The sequence below is a fragment of the Erinaceus europaeus genome, chromosome 3 (assembly GCF_950295315.1).
Source record: "Erinaceus europaeus chromosome 3, mEriEur2.1, whole genome shotgun sequence".
In the NCBI taxonomy this organism is placed as follows: domain Eukaryota; kingdom Metazoa; phylum Chordata; class Mammalia; order Eulipotyphla; family Erinaceidae; genus Erinaceus; species Erinaceus europaeus.
Window position 1 is genome coordinate 183,235,740 of NC_080164.1, and position 18,532 is coordinate 183,254,271.

An 18,532-nucleotide genomic window follows, 5' to 3' on the forward strand; every position below is an offset into this window, starting at 1 on the left:
ACAGTCTTATGAATCCTCAAATCTCTAAGATTCGCGTGCCAAGGTCTGCTCGCCAGAGGCCGGCCCCTGTCCCGTCCCCAGAGATTCCGGCACCCCGGGGGGATCAGGGGCTGCTGTCAGGGCACGCTCTGAGCACACTGGGGGCCTGGGCCTGACCCTGCGAGGGGGCGCAAAGCAGGAGCCCCGAGAGTGGTAGCTATTACTGTGGAGAATGGCAGCCAGGCGGAAAGCGGCGAATGGGTGATTTTCCTGTGAAGGTTAAGAAGAGTTGGAATTGAGTGGCTGAGCAAGCTGTGGTTTATATACACAATGGAATACTACTCAGCTGTAAAAAATGGTGATTTCACCATTTTCAGCCGATCTTGGATGGACCTTGAAAAATTCATGTTATGTGAAATAAGTCAGAAACAGAAGGATGAATATGGGATGATCTCACTCTCAGGCAGAAGTTGAAAAACAAGATCAGAAGAGAAAACACAAGGAGAACCTGAAGTAGAATTGGTGTTTTGCACCCAAGTAAAAGACTCTGGGGTGGGGGGATGGATGGGGGGGAGAACACAGGTCCAAGAAGGATGACAGAGGACCTAGTGGGGGTTGTATTGTTATATGGGAAACTGGGGGATGTTATGCATGTATAAACTATTATATTTACTGTTGAATGTAAAACATTAATTCCCCAATAAAGAAATTAAAAAAAAAAAAAAGAAGAGTTGGAATTGAGGATCCAGCTGCCTTCCAGGAAAACTGCTCCCTTCACACAAGGGTCTCTCGGGCCGTGCGTGCAGCTCAGCTACGAAGAGGCTCTTCCCCCGAACTCAGACCTCTCACTGTTCCTGTAGCAGGAGCAAAGAGCCCGCTGCCGGGAGTCTTCTGCTCATTCAGGGAGCTCAGACACCAGCTGCCTGTAGGCCCTGAGCCCACAAACAGCCCCCCACTAGCATGTGTGGACACCCCTGAAAGCAGTGTCTCTGGGGCCTGGGTGGCTTTGCAGAGGCTGGGTTGTCTGTTTTGTTTGTTTTTCTTTTTTTTTATTATCTCTAATTATTTATTTGATATAGATAGCCAGAAATTTAGAGGGCAGGGTGAGGTAGAGAGACAGAGAGACACCCGCAGTCCTACTTCACCACTAGCAAAGCTTTTTCCCTCTGCAGGTGGGGGCTAGGGGCTCGAACCTGCGCATTATAACAGGTGTGCTCAATCAGGTGTCCCACCACCCGGTCCCTGCATGTTGTTTTACTGCCACCAGGGTTGTTGCTGGGGCTCTATGCCAGCACTACAGATCCAACCTTTTTTTTTTTTTTTCACTCTCTCTCTTTTCTTAACTGGAGACAGAGAGAAATTGACAGGAGATTGGGAGGAGAAATTGGAGGAGATAGGGAGAAAAAGAGATACCCACAGCTCTGCTTCACCACTTGTGAAGCTTCCACTCTGCAGGTGGGGAGCAGAGGCTCGAACCTGGGTCCTTGTGCACTGTAACATGTGCACTCAACCTGGTGTGCCACCATCCAGCCCCCAGACTTTCTTTTTTTTTTTAATATTTATTTTATTTATCTATTCCCTTTTGTTGCCCTTGTTGTTTTATTGTTGTAGTTATTGTTGTTCTTGTCGTTGTTGGATAGGACAGAGAGAAATGGAGGGAAGACAGAGAGGAGGAGAGAAAGATAGACACCTGCAGACCTGCTTCACCACCAGTGAAGCGACTCCCCTGCAGGTGGGGAGCCGGGGTTCGAACCGGGATCCTTATGTCGGCCCTTGTGCTTTGCACCACCTGCGCTTAACCCGCTGCGCTACAGCCCGACTAACCCAGACTTTCTTTTTAACCCCATCAATCACAGGCTCTCGTGGCGTGCTCCCTGGAATGCCACGCCCATCCCAGTTTCCACGCACAGGGTTGGGGCCAGGCTGTCCCCACTCCCGTCCCCAGAGCCGTGGCCATCAGGAGCACTGCAGGGGAGGTCGAGGCACACACAGCTTGCCTTCTTCTCCAGGAGAGATCCCTGTGCGTGTGGGCCTTCATTTCCTCCAGGTCTGCCTTTACGGTTACAGCTCGGGTTCATCCAGAGGTTCAATTTAAAAAATATATTTTTATTTATTTATTGTTGGATAGACACAGAAATTGAGATGAAAGCCACACACACACACACACACACACACACACACACACACACACACACACTCACACTCTCACTCACGCATGCACACCCCGGGCCTAGCTGTCCTCCACATCTGTTTTCCCTCTCCCAAAGAGCCCCTTTTGAGTGTGGTCCGCATGGCAGCAAGCTGCAGCTGACTGGGGCTCGAGGCCATCCCCACAGCCTGCTGCTGGCACGCCTCTCGGGAGCCCGCGGCTGTCTCTTCACCCCCGTCTTCTACAGAACCTAGGAGTTTTCCCCAAGCATTTACACGTCTCCCGCCACACACACATACACACATGGGTCTCGAGTTCGCGCAATTCCACTGCTCCCGGAGAACTGTTTTTTCCTTTTAATTACAGACACAGAAGGGACAATCTAGTCAGAGAACCTCAATGAAATGAGAAAAAGGGGGCGCAGAGAGTGGGAACACGGCGCAGAAGAGGCCGGGGAGTTGGGCGCAGAAGAGGCCGGGGAGTTCCCAAGATCACACCGCTAGTGGCTGGCAAGGTGGACGTGTTTATAGTTCCAAACCTGTGCTCCCATAATGCCTTTCTCCGTTCTTCTAATCTGTTACTTCTACTAAACTGCAAAATGAGAATGTCTGCCAGGCTTTCTAGGAGGAGAGGGAGAAGACAGAGGAGGAGGAAAAGGAGAAGGTGGAGAAGGAGAAGAAGAAGATTTCTTTATTGACGACGGAGAGAGAGGAGCAGAGGACTCCGGCACATGCAAAGTCAGGGGCCAAACTCAAGAAGGGACTCATATTTAAGAGAACAACTTTGTGCTTGCCTATTTTTTAATTCGTATTCTTATTGGACAGAGACAGAGAGAAATGGAGAGCGGAGAGGGAGACAGAGAGGGAAAGAGACAGAGAGACACCTGCAGCTCTGCTTCACCGCTCGTGAAGCTTCCCCCTGCAGGTGGGGACCAGGGCTTGAACCTGGGTCCTTGTGCACCGTGATGTGAGCGCTTAACCAGGCGCGCCACCGCCTGGCCGAGACCGTTTTCTCCACTGCACCATCTCCTGGGCCACTTCGTGGGTTCTCTCCTCTCACCAGAAGTGGAGACGTGTGTGCAGCTCTGAGAGACGCCAGCCACAGGACGCTGCCGGCATACAGATGCTCCCCCGTGACCAGCAGAAGCGGCCGCTCTCGCTCTGAGGACTCTGAGAGGAGGGGAAAGGCCCCGCCTGGGGTTTGGGTCTGGGATGGCAGCTGTGTCTCCAGGTGCTGAGAGCCCAGTCAGATGCCCTCGTGAACACGCCAGGCCACCCGCCTCTGCTCTGCTCACCTCTGAGAAGCCTGGGCGCCTCCCTCGAGGTCAGTTGACTCTGGCAGGCTAGGACTCAAGCCTGACCGCTGCCCGCGCCATGGACACTTTGCCCAGCGGAGGGCACTCTGGAGCTCCAGGGGAGGGGTGGGTTCCGAACACTATTCACGACAGGACCATGGCGGTATTCCTGCCCTCCCTCCCCCCCCCCCCCCCCAAAAAAGAGAGAAACTAGGTGAGCAGGTTTGTACACAGTCCGAGAGGCCCAGATGCCTGAGCTCCAGAACGTGTCGCCTGGCTGCCTGCCCCTGACCTCCAGGCCGCTGCAGTCTCAGCCTGTGGCTTTTGAACAGGCTGCCGGCTCCAGGCGCAGCATGGTGACAGGCCTGGTCCCCACCCCACCAGACAGAGGCAGAACCTGGCCCGGAAGCTGTCAGCCTTGGGGACCAGTCCAGCAGCCCTCTCTCCTTAGTTGGGGACAGAGCCACGAGGGGCAGAGGAGAAGGAATTCTGTTTTGTTCTGTTGTTGCTGCCTGTTTTGTTTTTCTAGTTTTTGTCTTTTTCTCTTTATTTACTATTGGATAGAAAGAGAAATCGAGAGGGAGCGGGGGAGGTAGAGAGACTGAGAGACCCCCGCAGCCTTGCTTCACTGCTTATGAAGCAATCCCCTGCAGGTGGGGACTGGGGGCTTGAACCCAGGTCCTTGTGCATTTTAACATGTGCACTTAAAAGGGGTGTGCCAGTGCCCAGCCCCAGATTTATTTATTTTAAGGCCAGGTGGTGGCACACCTGGCTGAATGCACTCAACATCATGTGTGAGGATCCAGGTTCAAGCCCTCACTCCCCATCTGAGGGGGGAAGCTTCATGAGTGGTGGAGCAGGGCTGCAGGTGTCTATCTGTCTCCCACTCCCCTCTCAGTTTCTGTCTCTATCCAATAAAAGAGAAAGAAAAAGATGAACAATGGTTGCTAGGAGCGGTGGATTCATAATACAGGCACTGAGCGCAGAGACAACCCTGGGAGCAATTAAAAGACCCAGGTGGGGGAGTCGGGCAGTAGCGGGTTAAGTGCACGTGGCGCAAAGCGCAAGGACCGGCGTAAGGATGCCGGTTCAAGCCCGGCAGGGGAGTCGCTTCACAGGCGGTGAAGCAAGTCTGCAGGTGTCTGTCTTTCTCTCCCCCTCTACCTCCCCCTCCTCTCTCCATTTCTCTCTGTCCTATCCAGCAACGACGACATCAATAACAACAATAATAACTACCATAATAAAACAAGGGCAACAAAAAGGGAAAATGAATAAATATTTAAAAAAAAAGACCCAGGCAGTAGTGCACGTGGCACAAAGTACAAGGACCAGCATAAGGATCCCGGTTCGAGCCTCCAGCTCCCCACCTGTAGGGCGGTTACTTCACAAGCAGTGAAGCAGGTCTGCAGGTGTCTCTCTTTCTCTCCCCATCTCTGTATTCCCTTCCTCTCTCCATTTCTCCCTGTCCTATTCAACAACAACGATAAACAACAAGGGCAACAAAAGGGAAAAAATAGCCTCCAGGAGCAGTGGATTTGTAGTGCAGGTACTGAGCCCCAGCGACAAGCCTGGAGGCAAAAAAAAAAAAAAGGAATTATGGGGTGAGAGTAGATAGCATAATAGTTATGCAGGACTCTTGTGCCTGAGGCTCCAAAGTTCCAGGTTCAATTCCCTGTACCACCATAAGCCAGAGCTGAGTAAAAAAAAAAAAAAAAAAAAAAAAAAAAAAAGGAAGAAAGAAAAAGAAATTGTGTGTGTAAGAGACCAGAGCCCTGCTGACCAGGTGGTACTGGGGCTTGAACCTGCGGCCTCTAGGGTCTCAGGCACACAAGCCCTGCGCTCTGACATCTGAGCTAGCTCCCTGGCCCTCTACCACCGCTCCGCTCTCCTTCTCTTGCTCCCTTTCCTGCCACCGTTTTTGCTGGCTGCATCCTGCACGCCTCTCTCCTCTGTGGCTCTGTCCAGCCCCGTCAGCAGCCCGCCTGGCAGCCCGAGTCTGCCGTGGCCCAGTAAGCAGCTGCTCTCCATCGCCGCCCATGCCACCCACCTTTCACACCGCCGGTTAGCTTACAGCCCAGATGGCTCCTGCTGGCGCAGGCGCAGCTGGGAGCATGGCCCCAAATCCTCAGCACCCAGCAGGGCGGGGTGGGGTGGGCACTCCCTGAGAACCAGCTCTGTGCCCCCCTCCCCTCCCGAGCAGAGGCGTCACAGCGACGTGTAAGCAAGAGCACCTTCCAGGAGAGCCTCGTCCAGAAGCAGGACTGAGCAGGCCGAGCCCAGGGGTCACCGGGCCCCTCCTGCCACGTCCCAGCCCAGCCCTCCTCAACAGGGGCTCCAGGCGCCGCTCAGGCCCCCAGCTGCCAGGACGGCTCTTCTGGCAGACTTACCCTGGCCCTCCATGTGCACTGAGGAGTCCACCGACTCTCCCTCCAGGGGACCGACCTACCTATGTGTTTTCTTTTTAAATCTTTATTTACTTTTTTACTTAAATCTTATTTATTTGGAATAGCGACAGAGAGAAATTGAGAGGGGAGGGGGAGCTAGAGACACCTGCAGCCCCGCTCCACCACTCATAAGCTTCCTCACACTCTTTAGTGAGTTAATACTAGTTTTTAAAAATATTTATTTATTCCCTTTTGTTGCCCTTGTTGTTTTATTGCTACAGTTATTATTGTTATTGATGTTGTTGTTGTTGGACAGGACAGAGAGAAATGGAGACAGCAGGGGAAGACAGAGAGGGGGAGAGAAAGACAGACACCTGCAGACCTGCTTCACTACTTGTGAAGCGACTCCCCTGCAGGTGAAGTACTGGGGGCTCGAACTGGGACCCCGTGCTTTGTGCTTAACCCACTGCGCTACCGCCCGACTCCCAGTTAATACTAGCTTTAGAGTGGCTCGTGTGTCCGGGTGTGGCGTCCCCTCAGGTGGGGAACGGGGGCTTGAACCCAGGTCTTCGTGCACGGCAATGCGTGTGCCCAACCGGCGTGTTCTCTGAGAGTTCTGTGTCCTCAGCATCACGGACACGCATCGGCTCTCAGTGCTCAGAGTGACGGACTGAGTCAAGTCCCGGACAGAGACAAGTCCCCAGAGCTGCCGGCGCGGCAGGGGGAGCTCGGGGCTCCGCAGAGGCACAGGGAATCGTGGGTGCTCTGAGGCCTGGTGTGGGCTCCCAGCTGAGCTGAGCTGGAGACCGAGGCCCAGCGGGACCCATGGTCGCCTGCTCCGCAGTGGGGGTGGGGGGTGGGGAGACCACACACTTCCCGATGTCCTGTCCAGCGCGTCCCCCGGGGGCTCCGGCCTGGGACACACAGCCAGCTGCAGATCGGGGTCCCGGCTCCCATGTGGCCTGGCCTCGCCCTGTGTCCTGAGTCAGCAAGGAGCTGGGGTGGGCCGAGGCCTGCAGGTGTAGGGCAGCTCTCCTGTCTCCAGAGCGCAAGGCAGCCTGGCAGGCAGGCAAGGGCACTGGGAGGCTGCCACCCCGGCCCCTCACCCCGGCCACGGCCCTCCGTGTGCAAGGCTCCGGCAGGAGGAAAGCACACACCTGTCGGCCCGGCCCACTGGAGCCTCTGGCCCCTCGGTGCTACAGTGCGGGCTCAGGACCCAAGCAGAGCCAAGCAGGGTCCTCTGCTGGGAGCCGGGGGGAATGCAGAGTCCGGGGCCCCAGCTGTGTGAGCTGAGGCAGCGCCACTCAGCTCTGTTCCCTGCTTGCAACCCAGAGAAGCCCCGCTCCTGGAGGGACCCGCCGTGATACGATTCTCCCGGCGAGGAAGCCGAGGGGAAGGGATGGTAGGCAGGAGGCACCCGCCCAGGGCCAGAGCGCGTCTCCAAACACCACTGGGAAGTCAGGACTGTCTCAGGGGAAAGGAGCCACTGCCACCCAAAAGCCAAATATTTTTTTGGTTCAAGATGATGGTGGGGATTTGCAGGAGGAGACTGGGGAGGAGGGAAGAGCAGCAGCGAACCGGGGTGCAGGGACCCGCCTCTACGCTGCCCTGTGGCCTGCGCTGCCCTCACCCGCCCACCTGCCAGCTTCCCCACCTATAAGATGGGAGCCCCGGACAAGTCGGAACTCCAGCCCCTTCTCGGGGCTGACACACGGAAGCCCACGTCCCGCATCACAAGTCCAGACTCCCCCCGCCCCAGGCTGCTGAGTAGACTGGGGCTCCAGCGTCAGGCCTGGGGCACAGGTGTGCCAGCCATGGGGAGGGACGGCGACGGCGACAGGGACGGCGACAGGGGCAGGGACAGGGACAGGAGGGGCCGTCGCCTTGTCAGAGGAGGCCTGCAGCTGCACTGTCCCTGCACCCAGGGCCTGCTCAGGACTCCCTGGCCATTTCCCAGTTTCCCTGTGTCACCAGGAATAAAGGTACAGCGACGCTGAGTGGCTGAGTGCGTGCAGCTCTGTGCGCTCAGGGACACGGCTCAGCTGGCAGGGCGCACGCTTGGCAAGTCTGAGGACCCAGGTTCAACGCCCAGCAACAGCCCCCCCCACCACAATAGGACAAAAGCAAGGCTCTAGTCTCTTTTTCATAATCTACTCATGATCTTTTTTTTCTTTTATATTTTTTAAAATTTATTACTGGATAGAGACAGAAATGGAGAAGGGAGGGGGAGGGAGAAAGGGAGAGAGACAGAAGCACATATGCAGCCCTGCTTCCACTCGTGAAGCTTCCCCCCTGCAGGTGGGGACCAGGGACTTGAACCCAGGTCCCTGTGCACTGTAGTGTGTGCGCCCACCGCCTGGCCCCACTGTTTGCTCTTTAGAGTTGACACTAGTTTGGAAATGGCACGCGTGTCCTGGTGTGGCGTCCAGAGACGGGACGTTCTCCTTCCGCACTGAGGTGCCACTGTAGTCCGGTTACCTGCGTAGACAGAAACCCCACAAAGGGGGCACAGAAGCACCCCACCCAGAGCAGTGATGCGGAGGAGACCACCCTATGGACAGAACGGAAGATGGAGTTTCAACACGGCTTCATTAGACGTGGCACGGTGTCTCTGGGACCTGCCATCAGGGCTGTGCTCCGTCCAAAACAGAGAACAGGAAAAAGAACGGGCCCCCTGCTCAGGAGAGGCAGCCGGCAGTGTGGCGCTGGTCAGAGACGCGGATGCTGAGGACGCTGCCTGAGTCATCGGGGTACTCGCCTCGGTCCAGTGTCCCCTCTGAGGCCTGAGCTCCGCAGCAAACTGCCATTTGCTAGTTCATACATACACAAGTGCCTTGGAAAGCACCTAAGGCCAGCGATACAGCTCACCTGGACGGCATGCTGGCTGTGCGACCCAGGTTCGAGCCTGGCCCCCGCTGCACTGAAGGAAGCTACAGTGCTTCGGTCTCTCAGCCTCTCGGTCTTTCTCTCTCTCTCTCTCTGCCTCTTTGTCTCTATCTACAGAAAAGGAGAGGGCTGGGTGGTGACACAATCAGCACAATTTACCATGTGCAAGGACCCAGGTTCGAGACCCTGGTCCCCACCTGCAGGAGGGAAGCTTCAAGAGTAGTGAAGCAAGGCTGCAGGTGTCTCTCTCTCCCCCCTCCCTACGTCTCTGTTATAATTTAAGGAGAAGGAGAAGAAGAAACTCAAAAAGAAAAAAGGACCTGGTCCAGCGAGAGAACGCCTCTGGCAGCGTGCCCGCTTTCCCAGGCACCAGATGGAAGAAACTGTGGCCCTGTCTGCCTGTGTGAAAACAGTCAGCAGGAATGGAGAAATCGCTGGAGCACCGGGTCCAGTGAACGCACAGAAAGAAAAAAAAAAAAAAAAGATCTGAGTGGCTACAAGTCAAAGGCATCAATGGCGTGCAAAACAGAGAGGAGAGTTACAGTGAAATGAAGGGGCCTTTGCACCTTCCACCCCTCCAGACCGGCTTCTATGATGGTGTCTTTTGATGTCTTAAAGGGGGAGGCAGAATTAGAGAAAGACAGAAACAGGCTGGGGATGTGGATCCACCTGTCAACACCACTGGCAAGTGGAGAAGCAGTTACAGAAGCTGCAACTCCCACCTTCTGCTCCCCATAATGAATCTGGGTCCAGACTCCCAGTGGGGGAGAAATGTCAGGGGAAGATGCCCAGAGGGTTCTGAACATCAACTCCATCAGGACCCGGAGAGAGAAGAGGAAAAAGGGAGGGCATTTTGAAGTAGTAATAGGTGTAGGTGTGACTTAGAAAGGAAGAGAAGGCAGGACCATAGGGGGGGAAAAATGGACAAATACATATAAATCTAGACAGTTATAGAAGTAATAGTCAACCCCTATCTGTGACCTTGGGAGAACCACTGCAGTTTCCAATGGAGGGAGTGGGGACACAGAGCTCTGGTGGTGGGAACAGTGCGGAACTGTACCCCTGTCATCTTGTAAGTCAATATTAAATCACTAATAAAAACATTTAAAAATGGGGGAGGGGCAGAGAACTGCACTGTGCAAACCCCCAGCACCACCAACACCAGCGTCAACGGGGTGACAGTGACCCAGGCCAAGCATGCATGCATGCATGCGCTCACTGATTCATTCACTGGACGCTGGGCTCCTGAGCTTCACTCATTCATTCATTCATTCATTCATTCACTCATTCATTGATTCACTCATTGGAAGCTGGGCTCCTGAGCTTCATTCATTCATTCACTCACTCATAGACGCTGGGCTCCTGAGCTTCATTCATTCATTCACTGAACAGTTGCACGGGTGGTCCAGTGGTAGAATTCTCGCCTGCCATTCATTCATTCATTCATTCACTCATTGGACACTGGGCTCCTGAGCTTCATTCATTCATTCACTGAACAGTTGCACGGGTGGTCCAGTGGTAGAATTCTTGCCATTCATTCATTCATTCATTCACTCATCGATGCTGGGCTCCTGAGCTTCATTCATTGAACAGTTGCACGGGTGGTCCAGTGGTAGAATTCTTGCCTGCCATTCATTCATTCATTCACTCACTCATTCACTCATCAGATGCTGGGCTCCTGAGCTTCATTCATTCATTCATTGCACAGGTGGTCCAGTGGTAGAATTCTCGCCTGCCATTCATTTATTCATTCACTCACTCATTCACTCATCAGATGCTGGGCTCCCGAGCTTCATTCATTCATTCATTGCACAGGTGGTCCAGTGGTAGAATTCTCGCCTGCCACTCATTCATTCATTCATTCACTCACTCATTCACTCATCAGATGCTGGGCTCCTGAGCTTCATTCATTCATTCATTGAACAGGCGGTCCAGTGGTAGAATTCTCGCCTGCCATTCATTCATTCATTCATTCACTCATTCACTCATCAGATGCTGGGCTCCTGAGCTTCATTCATTCATTCATTGAACAGGTGGTCCAGTGGTAGAATTCCTGCCTGCCATTCATTCATTCATTCACTCACTCATTCACTCATCAGATGCTGGACTCCTGAGCTTCATTCATTCATTCACTGAACAGTTGCATGGGTGGTCCAGTGGTAGAATTCTCGCCTGCCATTCATTCATTCATTCATTCATTCATTCACTCATTCACTCATCGACGCTGGGCTCCTGAGCTTCATTCATTGAACAGTTGCACGGGTGGTCCAGTGGTAGAATTCTTGCCTGCCATTCATTCATTCATTCACTCACTCATTCACTCATCAGATGCTGGGCTCCTGAGCTTCATTCATTCATTCATTGAACAGGTGGTCCAGTGGTAGAATTCTCGCCTGCCATTCATTCATTCATTCATTCACTGAACAGTTGCACGGGTGGTCCAGTGGTAGAATTCTTGCCATTCATTCATTCATTCATTCACTCATCGACGCTGGGCTCCTGAGCTTCATTCATTGAACAGTTGCACGGGTGGTCCAGTGGTAGAATTCTCGCCTGCCATTCATTCATTCATTCATTCATTCACTCATTCACTCATCGACGCTGGGCTCCTGAGCTTCATTCATTCATTCATTGAACAGGTGGTCCAGTGGTAGAATTCTCGCCTGCCATTCATTCATTCATTCATTCACTCATTCACTCATCAGATGCTGGGCTCCTGAGCTTCATTCATTCATTCATTGAACAGGTGGTCCAGTGGTAGAATTCTCGCCTGCCATTCATTCATTCATTCATTCACTCATTCACTCATCAGATGCTGGGCTCCTGAGCTTCATTCATTCATTCATTGCACAGGTGGTCCAGTGGTAGAATTCTCGCCTGCCATTCATTCATTCATTCATTCACTCATTCACTCATCGACGCTGGGCTCCTGAGCTTCATTCATTGAACAGTTGCACGGGTGGTCCAGTGGTAGAATTCTTGCCTGCCATTCATTCATTCATTCACTCACTCATTCACTCATCAGATGCTGGGCTCCTGAGCTTCATTCATTCATTCATTGAACAGGTGGTCCAGTGGTAGAATTCTCGCCTGCCATTCATTCATTCATTCACTGAACAGTTGCACGGGTGGTCCAGTGGTAGAATTCTTGCCATTCATTCATTCACTCATTCACTCATCGACGCTGGGCTCCTGAGCTTCATTCATTGAACAGTTGCACGGGTGGTCCAGTGGTAGAATTCTTGCCTGCCACTCATTCATTCATTCACTCACTCATTCACTCATCGATGCTGGGCTCCTGAGCTTCATTCATTGAACAGTTGCACGGGTGGTCCAGTGGTAGAATTCTTGCCTGCCATTCATTCATTCATTCACTCACTCATTCACTCATCAGATGCTGGGCTCCTGAGCTTCATTCATTCATTCATTGCACAGGCGGTCCAGTGGTAGAATTCTCGCCTGCCACTCATTCATTCATTCATTCACTCACTCATTCACTCATCAGATGCTGGGCTCCTGAGCTTCATTCATTCATTCATTGAACAGGCGGTCCAGTGGTAGAATTCCTGCCTGCCATTCATTCATTCATTCACTCACTCATTCACTCATCAGATGCTGGACTCCTGAGCTTCATTCATTCATTCACTGAACAGTTGCATGGGTGGTCCAGTGGTAGAATTCTCGCCTGCCATTCATTCATTCATTCATTCACTCATCGACGCTGGGCTCCTGAGCTTCATTCATTGAACAGTTGCACGGGTGGTCCAGTGGTAGAATTCTTGCCTGCCATTCATTCATTCATTCACTCACTCATTCACTCATCAGATGCTGGGCTCCTGAGCTTCATTCATTCATTCATTGAACAGGTGGTCCAGTGGTAGAATTCTTGCCATTCATTCATTCATTCATTCACTCATCGACGCTGGGCTCCTGAGCTTCATTCATTGAACAGTTGCACGGGTGGTCCAGTGGTAGAATTCTCGCCTGCCATTCATTCATTCATTCATTCACTCATTCACTCATCAGATGCTGGGCTCCTGAGCTTCATTCATTCATTCACTGAACAGGTGGTCCAGTGGTAGAATTCTCGCCTGCCATTCATTCATTCATTCATTCACTCATTCACTCATCAGATGCTGGGCTCCTGAGCTTCATTCATTCATTCATTGAACAGGTGGTCCAGTGGTAGAATTCTCGCCTGCCATTCATTCATTCATTCACTCACTCATTCACTCATCAGATGCTGGGCTCCTGAGCTTCATTCATTCATTCATTGCACAGGTGGTCCAGTGGTAGAATTCTCGCCTGCCATTCATTCATTCATTCATTCACTCATTCACTCATCGACGCTGGGCTCCTGAGCTTCATTCATTGAACAGTTGCACGGGTGGTCCAGTGGTAGAATTCTTGCCTGCCATTCATTCATTCATTCACTCACTCATTCACTCATCAGATGCTGGGCTCCTGAGCTTCATTCATTCATTCATTGCACAGGTGGTCCAGTGGTAGAATTCTCGCCTGCCACTCATTCATTCATTCACTCACTCATTCACTCATCAGATGCTGGGCTCCTGAGCTTCATTCATTCATTCATTGCACAGGCGGTCCAGTGGTAGAATTCTCGCCTGCCACTCATTCATTCATTCATTCACTCATTCACTCATCAGATGCTGGGCTCCTGAGCTTCATTCATTCATTCATTGAACAGGCGGTCCAGTGGTAGAATTCTCGCCTGCCATTCATTCATTCATTCACTCACTCATTCACTCATCAGATGCTGGACTCCTGAGCTTCATTCATTCACTCACTGAACAGTTGCACGGGTGGTCCAGTGGTAGAATTCTCGCCTGCCATTCATTCATTCATTCATTCATTCACTCATTCACTCATCGATGCTGGGCTCCTGAGCTTCATTCATTCATTCACTGAACAGGCGGTCCAGTGGTAGAATTCTCGCCTGCCATTCATTCATTCATTCATTCACTCACTCATTCACTCATCAGATGCTGGGCTCCTGAGCTTCATTCATTCATTCATTGCACAGGTGGTCCAGTGGTAGAATTCTCGCCTGCCATTCATTCATTCATTCATTCATTCACTCACTCATTCACTCATCGGATGCTGGGCTCCTGAGCTGCCAGCCCTGCTGACCCCAAGGACAGCCATTCAGTGGCCACACCGGGGTGTGTGGGCACAGGTGGGAGGGGGCCCCTGACCCTGCTGACCTGCCGCAGGTGGGAGGGGCGAGACCGGAGTCAACCGAGGGTCATGAAGGTTGGGACTTGAGGTGACAGAACGGGACAAGGCCCCGCCCCGGGGAAGCTAAACACAAACTCGTGCGGGGACGGACGGCGAGCTCCACCCCCCTTTGGGGGGCTCCCCCAGACGCGCCCCCCCATTCCTCCAAAGAAGGGTGACACCCCCACCCCCGAGACATCAGGGGGCGCCCTGCCACCTGGTCCCCATCAATGCTGCCCAAGCCACACAGACAGACAGGCAGGATCGGGTCTGAAGCCCGGGGTCCCCCCCCCCCGCCACACCCGCCCCCTCCCCGTCGTCATAGCAACCAGCTCACCACTTCGCGCGCGCGACCCGAGAAGTCGCTCCGGGGTCGGGGGCTCCGACGGAAGAGCTCGTCCCGGCCGCCATCCGCGCCGCCGCCGCCGCCGCCCAGCGCCAGCCCCAGCGCCTTGTTGCGCGTCTTGACCGTCTTCACGCTGGCCCGGAACAGCAGCGTGATGTCCACCGCCATGGCGACCCGCGCCCGCCGCCCCCCGGGCCACGTCAGCAATCCGCGCCCGCCGTTCCGTCAGTCAGCGCGTCCGCCCGCCCGCGGAGACGCGCGCACAAAGGTTCCGGCCGCCGCCCGGAAGCCAAGGCGTGGCAAGAAAGGTTCCGGCCTCGGCCTGGGCAATGGCTACGCCTTGCGCAACTCTGTCTTTCCTCCTTGCAAACCCGGCAAAGTGAGGGGGATACGGAGTCCCTTTTTTTTTTGCCTTGTGGACCCGGGGAACCGGAGCACAGGGAGGGGAAAATCCACCTTTTCTAGGGTTTCCCGGCGCTGATGGGTCAGACTGTGGGACATGGAGGTGACCCAGCCTGACCTTTGACCTCAAGAAGGCCAGCCATAAGGCGACAGTCTGGCTGCGGAAATCTCTTTGCAAAAATATTAGGATAGCTAACGTGAATGAGGACTAAAAATATTGTCTGGGAAGATGTAGTAGTCAAGTACAAGCAAAAATTACTAAAGCCACGGTGCCCTAGGAATATTCCCTAAAACAGACTTCCTTGCTTCTTCCCACCCTAAAATCCCTAGTCTCATCTGCTCTAGTCCTACTTGATGCTTCCTGTTCATTAAACATTCTGTCCTGCTTTATATCTTACTGACTTTCAGCCACTAAGTTGCAAACGCTACCATGATGTCAACCTGACCTCCCTGGGCAGATAGCCCTGCCCCACTAGGGAAAGATAGAAACAGGCTGGGGGTGTGGATGCACCTGTCAACACCCGTGTCCAGCAGAGAAGCAATTAGAGAAGTCAGAGCTTCCACTTTCTGCACCCCCCGAAAAGAATTTGGGTCCATACCCCCAGATGGAGAGATATGTTAGGGGAAGATGACCAGAGGGCTCTGAAGCCCAATTCCATCAGGACCCAGAGAGAGAAGATGAAAAAAGGAAGGACATTCAGAAGTAGTAACAGTTATAAATGTGACTTAGAAAGGAAGAGAAGGCAGGACCATGGATATATATATATATCTCCATCTCCATCTCCATCTCCATCTCCATCTCCATCTCCATCTCCATCTCCATCTCCATCTCTGTGATCTTGGGAGAATCACTGCAGTCTCCAATGGAAGGAATGAAAACACAGAACTCTGGGGGTAGAAACTGTGTGGAATTGTACCCCTGTTATCTTGTACTTTTGTAAGCCAATATTAAGTCACACACACACACACACACACACACACACACACACACACACACACACACACAGAGTCAGAACTGCCTGAGGCTTCCTGCTCTGTATGTTACATGAAGCTAGGATTGTGCGATAATAATGACACCTGTAAAGCCTTTGGCCTTGGTGGGCCCCTGGAGAGCAGTAACAGTTGACCATATTGACAGTAACGTCGTGCTGGTTCTTGCTTCTGTCAAGAAAGAACTTGTTAGGGAAGGTTGGACTGTTGCAGGAGGCAGATGGGAAGGGACATTTCTCTCAGTTCATCCTTGATGTGTAGCTCTCAGGTCAATAGGCCACCTGAAATCCACTTTATTTAAACTGACTGCAAGTGAGTCACACAATCCCATTGCTTTTGTCAAGTTGGTATACTTTCTTTTTAGGGATTTTAAAATAAACATTCATTTTTGGGTAAGAATTAGAGAACTAGAGCATCACTCTGGCATCTATGGTGCAAGATTGGCCGGTGGGATTAGAACTCAGGACCTCATGCATTTAAACCCTGCACCCTGCCACTGCACTGCCTCCCTCAATGGAGTCTTTCTTTTCCTTTTCCTTTCCTCCTCCCCCTCTCTTTCCCTCTCTGTCTCCCTCCCTTCATTTAAAAAAGGCTGCACAATTAAAATCTATCTTAAAACGAGGTTCCAAAGGCACAGGCAGCAAGATAAAATTTTATTTTCATAATCTAAGAGGTCATTCACTCAAAAAAAAAAAAGTTCATTCTTTCAAAGTTGTAAACAGCTGAGTTTTCCAAAGCCGTGTGGATGGTGATATTACAAAACTCTGAGTGCAGAACAGCTGGCTTTTATTAAGCCAGACTTTAGAAGAGGTTTGCAAAAATGTAAAACAATGCCATTCTCGCCAAGTTGTTTTTTGTTTATTTGGGAAATATATTCCTTTTCACACAGAATGATACCCTGTACGTGCCATGGGATGGATTCTGTTTTGTTGCAAGTGAGTGAAAATTAATTTTTTTCCTTTCTAATATGACACACAGAAATAGACAAAACACAGTGAGACAATAGTCATTGGCATTTTTCAGCGTGTTATAGATTTGAGTCCCACTGTGTTGAAGAAATGAATTTATCAGGAATTGATGTTAAGAAACAACAAATGTAGCTCAGAGGAAGAGAGAAAGTGTTATTTAAAACCCAAACTGCAGCCACCCTGGTCTTCCTGTACAGAGGAAAATAAATTTCCATACGGCTTTCTTCCGCCTACAGAGTTAGAGGGGGGAAAGAGAGAGAAATTACAAAATCTCTGCCAAGGATTTTGTCTTGCATAAATAAGCCTTTGTTTTATTGAGACATTAATGAGTGTTTGGCTATGCAAAGGTGAGCCTGGGGCAGAGTAGAGAGAGTAAAATCGCTCTGCATAAAAAGTGAACGGTATTGAATTAAAGTAGGAGGAGGGGGGAACCAGGGCCTAAGCAGGGGGGCAAGAAAGGAGGGAGAAGTTATTAGGAGGGTTGCTTTTAAGTGGGTGGGGCTCAGCTTTGCCAAACCTTCCATGAGAAGTGCCTTTTGTAAATCGTGAGCTTAGAGCCATTTGTTTTCAGGAGTAAAACTGTGTGTGTGTGTGTGTGTGTGTGTGTGTGTGTGTGTGTGTGTGTGTGTGTGTGTGTGTGTGAGAGAGAGAGAGAGAGAGAGAGAGGGAAAAACTCTGTGTGTGTGTGTGTGTGTGTGTGTGTGTGTGTGTGTGAAAGAGAGAGAGAAAAAAACTGTGTGTGTGTGTGTGTGTGTGTGTGTGAGAGAGAGAGAGAGAGAGAGAGAGAGAGAGAGGGAAAAACTCTGTGTGTGTGTGTGTGTGTGTGTGTGAAAGAGAGAGAGAAAAAAACTGTGTGTGTGTGTGTGTGTGTGTGTGTGTGAGAGAGAGAGAGAGAGAGAGAGAGAGAGAGAGGGAAAAACTCTGTGTGTGTGTGTGTGTGTGTGTGTGAAAGAGAGAGAGAAAAAAACTGTGTGTGTGTGTGTGTGTGTGTGTGAGAGAGAGAGAGAGAGAGATCTAAGCACACTGTTCAATTTAGCAAAAAGTAAAGAAAGATGTAGAGATGAGACCCAAGCTCAAAGCATCTGACTCTAGAGCCAACCTGACCCTCGAAAAGAACATAAAATCCCAAGAAAAGTCACCGAGACCTTGACAAGACCATTGAGCTTCTCATAGACCATAGTCATGAGATTCACTAATATTTTTCCTCCTGTGGAGGGAGTGCAGCATTAGAGCAGCCGGTTTGCATGTCCAGGGTTCCAGAGGCTCATGGTTCAATCCCTGGGACCATCATATGCTTAACAGTACTCTGCCCCACTCTCTCATAGGAAATAAATGACTAACTTAAGAAAGGACAATAACAACAAATGTTGGTGAAAAAAGGGAACCCTCCTGCACTGCTGGTGGGAATGTCAGTGGGTCCAGCCCCTGTGGAGAGCAGTCTGGAGAACTCTTGGAAGGCTAGAAGGGGACCTAACCTACAACCCTGCAATTCCTCTCCTGGGGGATAGATCCTAAGGAACCAAACACACCCATCCAAAAAGGTTTGTGTACATCTATGTTCATAGCAGCACAGTTTGTAACAGCCAAAACCTGGAAGCAACCCAGGTGTCCAACAACAGGTGAGTGGCTGAGCAAGTTGTGGTCTAGATACACAATGGAATACTACTCAGCTGTAAAGAATGATGAAGTCACCTTCACCTTCTCTTGGATGGATCTTGAAAGAAGCATGTTAAGTGAGATCAGCCAGGAAGAGAAGGATGAAGACCAGATTATCTCAGGCACAGGTAGAATTTAAGAAGTAAGGTCAGTCCGGCTGTGTGCAAGAATAGCACGGAGAGACTTTGATAGCACAGGTCAACATAGTACTTGTACTTGCCACTCAACTTTTCTATATTT

At 51.5% G+C, this 18,532-nt stretch overlaps 1 protein-coding gene and 1 pseudogene across 3 annotated transcripts in view; one reads left to right on the plus strand and one right to left on the minus strand.

The window, feature by feature from the left end:
- STX18 (syntaxin 18) overlaps nt 1–14,499 on the minus strand; it is a 67,457-nt gene extending 52,958 nt beyond the window's left edge. Inside the window, exon 1 of one of the 3 annotated variants that reach the window (XR_009549068.1) lies at nt 14,268–14,499. Coding sequence is in view for 2 of the 3 variants with exons in the window: in XM_007529217.3 (XP_007529279.1) it covers nt 14,268–14,444 (177 nt within the window). In the remaining variant the exon portion in view is untranslated. The remainder of the gene's footprint in view (nt 1–14,267) is intronic. The other 2 variants (XM_007529217.3, XM_060188561.1) reach the window with 2 other exon arrangements.
- A 3,918-nt stretch (nt 14,500–18,417) lies between these two features.
- On the plus strand, nt 18,418–18,532 carry LOC132537949 (small nucleolar RNA SNORA44; annotated as a pseudogene).